This window comes from Macrosteles quadrilineatus, unplaced genomic scaffold (genome assembly GCF_028750875.1).
Source record: "Macrosteles quadrilineatus isolate MER2022 unplaced genomic scaffold, UCM_ALF_1.0 Scaffold_9__3_contigs__length_116548681, whole genome shotgun sequence".
NCBI lineage: Eukaryota > Metazoa > Arthropoda > Insecta > Hemiptera > Cicadellidae > Macrosteles > Macrosteles quadrilineatus.
Window position 1 is genome coordinate 114,925,605 of NW_026542602.1, and position 7,540 is coordinate 114,933,144.

The 7,540-nt window shown below is 39.7% G+C and overlaps 1 protein-coding gene across 1 annotated transcript; it reads right to left on the reverse strand.

Annotated features, from left to right (window-relative positions):
• Positions 1-2,942: 2,942 nt before the first annotated feature.
• On the reverse strand, positions 2,943-7,220 carry LOC129003750 (uncharacterized protein K02A2.6-like). The gene has a single exon (XM_054432046.1). It carries the CDS (start codon positions 7,218-7,220, stop codon positions 2,943-2,945), a length of 4,278 nt encoding a protein of 1,425 aa, XP_054288021.1.
• Positions 7,221-7,540: the final 320 nt, after the last annotated feature.

Sequence of the window (7,540 nt, forward strand, 5' to 3'; positions counted from 1 at the left end):
AAACTTTCTAGTCCAGATTACTATAACCAGTTCTTTGTCAACTCAGTTAAAGACATAACTTAAGAACTAGCAGACAAGCCGCTGGAAACCGAAGTGGAGAAATCAGAGTCTAGGTACAGCCCCTGACCCCTTTGGAGGAATGGAATATCCTACTACTAAAGAGGAATTAATTAAAATAGTTAAATCTTTCTCTAAATCAATAAGTCCAGATAATCTCACCTTGGATCCTCAAGTCCGTAATAAATTAAATATCGCTGCCTCTGTCTGAGGTGATAAACAGGTGTCTGCGGGTGGGACTTTTCCCAGACTGCCTTAAAATCTCAAGGACTATACCTATTTTCAAAAGGAGGACCCAAACCTTACCTCGAGTTATCGACCAATCTCAATAATCCCGACTGTAGGAAATATTGTAGAGAAGATTGTACAGAGATAGATTGTCGACCATTTTGAAGTAAAATCACTATTTTACAGCCTCCCAACACGGGTTTCGGAAGTCGAGGTCAACAACAACAGCCCTCGTCTCCTTGATCAGTGTGGTATTGGACTCCTTTGAAAATAGACAGTCAATGGCACTGGTCCTTTGCGACCTGTCGAAAGCCTTCAACATTGTCTCCCACGACATATTGCTTGAGAAGCTCGCCTATTATGGAGTTGGCGGAGTTCCCCTCCAGACCTTCAAATCCTACTTAGAGGGTAGAAGTCAGATGGTAGCAGTGCAGGGCACACTGTCCTCCCCAGCCAATGTGATGTTCGGAGCTCCGCAGGGCTCAATAGTTGGCCCCTCTCTCTTCCTGATACTGATGAACGACCTAGGTTGGGAGAGAGATACACTACTTTTTGTGGACGATGAAGGGGGAAGATCCTACTGCTGCGGTCGCCTGTTCAGATCATCTTTCCCGAGAGGCTAAGGACTGGTTCCTCATAAATAACTTGAAGCTCAACGAAGATAAAGCACGAAGGCTTTTGCTTACCCTAAGCAGATCATCTCCATCTCCTGACCCTCCTGTCAAACATCTTGGCTTCGTCCTGGACTCCAAGTTACAGTTGGGCCCTCATATATAAATTCTGTTTGTGTAAGACTAAGCAGAGTAATCTTCCTCATGAGAAAACTGAAACATCAGATAACTGTGCAGTACCTGCTGACAGTCTATTTTCGCTTTTTCACAGCCATGTAGCCTACGGCATTCAACTGTGGGGACATGCCGCTGACAGCAGTCGTGTGCTTCGCTTGCAGAAACAGGCACTACGAATAATCACAAATAGTAGGAGGCGGAAGCCATGCAGATCCCTTTTTAAACTGTTAAACATATTTACAGTCTATAATCAGTATATCCCTGCCTGTGTTGTGAACATTAAAAAAACCTGAGCAATTTTGAGCTCCGAGGCCATGCTCCACTCTTACAACGTTAGAGGAGCACAGAAGCTAAATACTCAGCGATTTAGACTGTCCCTGACAAGAGATAGCTTCCCCGCAGTTGCTCTACATGTGCCCTGCCACTTCACCTGCAGAGAGCTAGAGCACGGCCGCCTTTAACTCCAGGCCACGGCCTTCGACGTGGCAACGTCACAAGTGGTGTTGTAACAGCTTTTTTTTTTAAGCAGCTATAATGGTATTTGTGTATTTACGAAAGATTGGTTACTGGACTATGACTATATTGACTCCGCTTAAAATGTACAGATCTAGATTTTTAATTCATATTGTTTCGGTTTTCAATTATGTATGTTTTATTTTCAATATTTTAATAAATTTATGTTCACAAATTTAAATTTAAACCAATAAAGTGCGAATTAATGAGCTGATGTCACCTGTCTGCCATGTTATCTTATGGGACGTCTGTCACTAAACAACGCCACTTGCGACGTTGCCAATTCTACCAGGCCGCGGCCTGTAGTTAAAGGTGGCCGGGGCTAGAGCCTAAAGGGAAGGATCAAGGAGCTCCTCCTGCAAACCTGTTATACTCAGTTGAGGGGAATTTTGAGGAAGCACCCAACCTTTGACCGCCCACCACCATCTAAAGCTTTAATTGTAAATATATGTTTTATTAAAGAAAGTTTTATTTTTAAATAATTGACGCTGTATATCCGGCCCTGGCTGGTCAAAGACGAAGAGGAGGTAATAAGGTAATACTATTACTATTATTTTTATTTTTTTAAATTGCGATTGCGAGAATACTGTTGGGTAATCTTGTAATTGCCCTGTAGCACTTTACCATGGACTTATTATATACTTGACTATATAGGGATGAATCACGGCCGCCTTTAGGCCAAGGCCTTCGATGTGGCAACGTCGCAGTTTTTTTTGGGGTTGTAACAGTTGTTTTGTTTGAAAGCGGAAGCATCTAAAAAAATGGTATTTTGTGTTACGAACGCTTGTTTACTGGACTATGAAAATACCGAAAATACTGACTCCGCTTTAAATGTACAGATATAGATTTTCAATCCATATTGTTTTGGTTTTCAATTTCGTATGTTTTATTTTCATTATTTTAATAAAACCATGTTCATAAATTTAAATTTGAATCATTAAAATGCGAATTAATGAGGTGATGCAGGCGGCCATGGCTGATGTTACCTGTCTGCCAAGTTATCTTATGGGACGTCTGACACAAAACAGCACTACTTGCGACGTTGCCAATTCCACCAGGCCGTGGCCTGAAGTTAAAGGTGGCCGTGGATGAATATATGCAAGTATGCCAACATTTTCATAGTAGGCTACGGCTACAGTACCTGTTGTGACTTTGAATTAGAGTTCATAATAAGCACACATTTGAAGAAAGTCTTTTATTGAAAATTGTTATGATTAACTATAATAAAGTAAAATGTAAACATTGAAAAACAATTATCATCTGTCTTGACCTTATTTGAATTATTAACTAAATCATATGTTGATAGACTAAAGGATATGACAGTCTTCCCCACTAATTAAGAACAATCTTTTTCAATCAAATCTGGTAGTCTCTAAATCTTGAGGGCATGTGACGCTTACGCTGTGGTCTGGCGTTGGTATTATCAGCTTGCTCACGATGTGGTATGACATTCTCAGCTTGAGCTCTTTCTGCTGGAGATTGTTCTTCTGGTTGCCTTGGTTCTGGAGCTGCAACTGGATCTGGATTCCTATGTATTTCTGGTCGTCTTGGAATTCTGGGAACATCAAACAACTGCGTTGGTCCGAATGTAACATTTTTCGTTTTTGGACTCTGTACCAGCGTTGGGCGTAGTTGATTGATGTGCCTCTTCAGGATTCTATCAGATGAGTCGAGAACTACGAGATAGTGTCTTTTCCCAAGCCTCTTCTTTACTTGACCAAACTGCCATATGTTTTTATTATTGATGAAAAGTTTGACCTGTACCCTCTCCCCCACATATAGTGAACGTGCAGGTGAAGACTGTGTAGTTGAAGGTTGAGGTTTGTACGGGAAAATGGCATTTAGTCTTATCCTTATTTTTCTGTGCAGGTAGAGTTCCGCCGGGGACTGACCACAAGCTAGCGGTGTTGCTCTGTACCTTTGTAAAATATTTTGAATTTTGGTTTGGATTGGAGTTTGGTCAGTTGAAACTGCTTTCAGGCGATTCTTTAGTGTTTGGATTGATCTCTCGGCTAAACCGTTTGTTGCCGGATGCCCTGGAGCGATGAATTTCTGGAAAATACCGTTTGTTTTGCAGTAATTTTGAAAAATATCACTTTTGAAAATGGTAGCATTATCTGAAACGAGTACTTGAGGATATCCATGACATGAGAAAATTCCTTCTAAAAGATTAATTGTGTTCGCACTAGTAGGTGAGTCTTTGATGATTTTCACCTCCGCCCATTTAGATTTTGCATCAACACACATGAGAAAATATGTATTATCAAGCGGTCCTGCATAGTCGATATGAACCCTTTCCCAATTCTCTTGTGGTGTATCCCAGGGATGTACTGGAACTTTGGGAGGGCTGTGACGTGTGAGAGCACATTTTTCACATCCTTTGACAATACGTTCTATTTCTTTGTCGATACTGGGCCAGTAGACGTAGCGGCGGGCCAGCTGTTTCATTTTTGTTATACCTAGGTGGGTATAATGAAGTTCATTTAAGATTGATGGTCGTAAGCTTCTTGGAATAATTACACGATCTTGGCGAAATAAAATCCCGTCAACCAATGTATATTCTGTTTCATCAGACTTGTTTTTTAGATCTTTTACAATTCTTGATAAGTCTTGATCCTTTTCTGTTTCACTCCTTATTGTTGAAGCGGTTATGTGTTCATCTGACATCTCGAAAATCATTTGTTCGTATACTTGGTTGACTTCATTGGCAATGATTTCATCAACAGTCGAATTTACTTGCTGAAGTGGAGCTCTTGAGAGGCAGTCAACATTTTCATTTTCCTTGCCAGGCTTGAATTTTAATGTGTAGTTGAAGCCGGATAAGTAAGATGCATATCGGAGTAAACATCCTGATGTCATTTGAGGGAGTGCTTTGTTGTGCTGGAAAATCCGTGAAATGGGTGCATTGTCAGTTACTAGTGTGAAGTGAGCCCCAAAAAGGTAATAGTAGAAATGTGACACGCCAAAAATAATAGCGAGGCTTTCACGGTCTAATTGACTGTAATTTCTTTCAGAAACTGTAAGAGAACGAGAAGCATATGCAATGGGCTTTTCTTCTCCTTCTGTGACATGACTAAGCACGGCTGCAAGTCCTGTAGGGCTGGCGTCTGTAGTTAGTACTAGAGGGAGAGCCGGATCGAAAGGTACGAGAACTCGATCACTGCAGAGCTCTGATTTGATTTGTAAAAATGCTGCTTCACAGGATGAATTCCATTCCCATTTCATATTTTTCTGTAACAGACGTCGCAGAGGATATGTGATAGTTGAAGCATCAGGGATGAAACGTGAGTAGTACGACACAAGTCCGAGTAGACGTTTGGCCTCTTCAGTATTGGACGGGCGAGGCATCTGTTGGACTGCTTGAATTTTCGTTGGAGATTTACTAATTTTGTTGAACTCTACGACTCGTCCTAAATACTCAATTTTTTCTTGAAAAAATGAGCATTTGTTTCTGTTGACATGTAAATTGTAATCAGAGAGTCTCTGTAGACAGGCTTGTAAATTTTTACTGCATTCTTCAATGGTCGAACCATGCACAATAATGTCATCAAAATATGCTTCTGTCTTACGTAACCCCTTTAAGATCTGAGAGAGTATGCGGTTGAATTCTGATGGTGCAGTTTTGACGCCAAAACTGAGTCTATGTACTCTATAAGTACCTCTGTGAATCGTCATTGTCTGTATCATGCTAGATTCTTCATCCACCTGGAGATGTAAATAGGCTTTGTAGAGGTCAAGTTTGCAAAAGTATTTTGAATTGCGCAAACTGTCAATAACATCATCAATACGCCTTATAGGATGATTTGCTTGAATTAGACGCTCGTTGACACCGCATTTGTAATCGACGCAGAGGCGGACACCACCGTCTGGTTTAGGAATGACAACCAGTGGCGATCCCCAATCGCTGGCCTCCACGGGTGAAATGATCCCTTCATTTTCCAGTGTGTCCAATTCCTTGTTCACTCGGTCGGTTAAAGCATGTGGGACATTTCGTTCCTTAACAAAAATAGGTTTTGCACCATTTCGAAGCTGTAATGACACTTTGAAGTCTAAAACGCATCCAATTTTCTCTTCAAAAATGTTGGAAAAAGACTGAAAGATTTCTTCAGGAGACTGGATTCTTTTGATTTGGGAAATTTGAGTGCTTTGATTTGTGTCTTCATTCAATTTGTTCAGTTCGATTCCTAGGGCTCTTATCCATTGACGTCCCAAGAGTGCTTCGTGTCCTGTTGGAACAATGTGGAGTTCCTCTTTGACGCAACGTCCACAGTAAGTAACATTTATTTTCACTTTCCCTTCAGGTTTGATAATATTACCTGAGTAAGTTCTGAAAGCAATGTTAGTTGTTTCCAATGGAATGTCCAATTTGAGTTTGTCAAAATCATTTTTAGCTAGAAGTGAGAATTTTGCTCCTGTGTCTACTTCGAATTGTTGTGGTTTACCATTGAGATTAACTGTGATCATGTATTTGTCTGAATCGTTATTTACTTCAAACAGATCTAGTAACTTTTGGCTTGAATTTACATTAGTTACTTTATTTAGTCCGTAATCAGAAAATTTCGATGTAGACTCTGTAGGAGAACAGCACTGGATGTAGTTGGCTGCAATGGGAGAATTGATTTTCTTCTGTTCTGCGATAAGGGTCGAAATGCACACTTTAGATATGTGTCCTTGCTTGTTACATTTGTTGCACTTGAGCTTAGATTTGTCGGTGCGGCACTCGGATGCTTGGTGATTGTCTTTTCCACACCTGAAGCAAAGATTACCAATTCCAAGAGATTTCAGATCTGGACGTTTTCGAGAGTGTGAGGAGTGACCCTGTTGCTGTCTGGAAGGTCGATTACCGGTTTGGAATTGAGATTTCCTTGCTTTATGTGAAACTTTATTCACATCGTCACATATATTGAAATTTGCATTACTTGAATGTGAACGTTTAGACAGTTCCCTGGATTCAATTTTTGATGCTTCGAGGGCGATTGTTCTGGTAAGGATTCCTTCAAAAGTAGTTTCAGTTGACTGTAGAATTTGTTCTCGTAGCCAGTCATCTCGCAAACCTCGAATAAACTGGGCTCTCAGGAAAACTTCGGCAATTGAAACTGTCTGGTCACATGAACACTTGACAGAAAATTCACACTCAGCAATATCACGTTGTAGGGAAGCCACGAATTCTGTTATTGATTGGTGTTCTTTTTGAAATACATTTAGAAAATAGTGTTGAGATACTACAACGTTCTTCTTAGGAATCAATAACTGCTTGAATGCTGTGATAACCTCATCATAGTTGAGACTTTTCAATTGTTTCTCGGGGCCTAGAAAAGAATTAAGATTGTTATAATGATCACTGCCGATAGAGATGCACAGTAGCTGTCCAATCTTAGTTGAGTCTGTTAGGCCTTTCATGGTGTAATAATTTTCAAAACGTTCTAGGTAACATGTAAATTTTTCTTTCTTTGGATCATAGTTTTCAAAAGGAGCCACATTTGAGTAGTTGACCCGAGGTATCTCAGTCTGTTGATCATTCTGTTTTAAGACAGTTTCTAATACTTCTTTAATAAACTTGTTCTGGTTTTCTTGCTGTTGTCTTTGTTGTTCTTGAAAGATAGTAAGGAATTGATTGAACTGATCTGCATTCATTTTGAATACAAAATAATTTGAACACAAATTCTGAAAAATTTAGTAATCTTACATGTAATAATTCTGTTTTTCCTTCGTCGCCAAATAATTGTTGTGACTTTGAATTAGAGTTCATAATAAGTACACATTTGAAGAAACTCTTTTATTGAAAATTGTTATGATTAACTATAATAAAGTAAAATGTAAACATTGAAAAACAATTATCATCTGTCTTGACCTTATTTGAATTATTAACTAAATCATATGTTGATAGACTAAAGGATATGACAGTACCTAAGGTAGTTCGTCATAGAAGGAAGACAGCCTCCCTTTGATGTTAC

Bases quoted from the DNA above. Each gene is read 5' to 3' on its own strand.
- LOC129003750 (XM_054432046.1), bottom strand. From the start codon at position 7,220: ATGAATGCAGATCAGTTCAATCAATTCCTTACTATCTTTCAAGAACAA.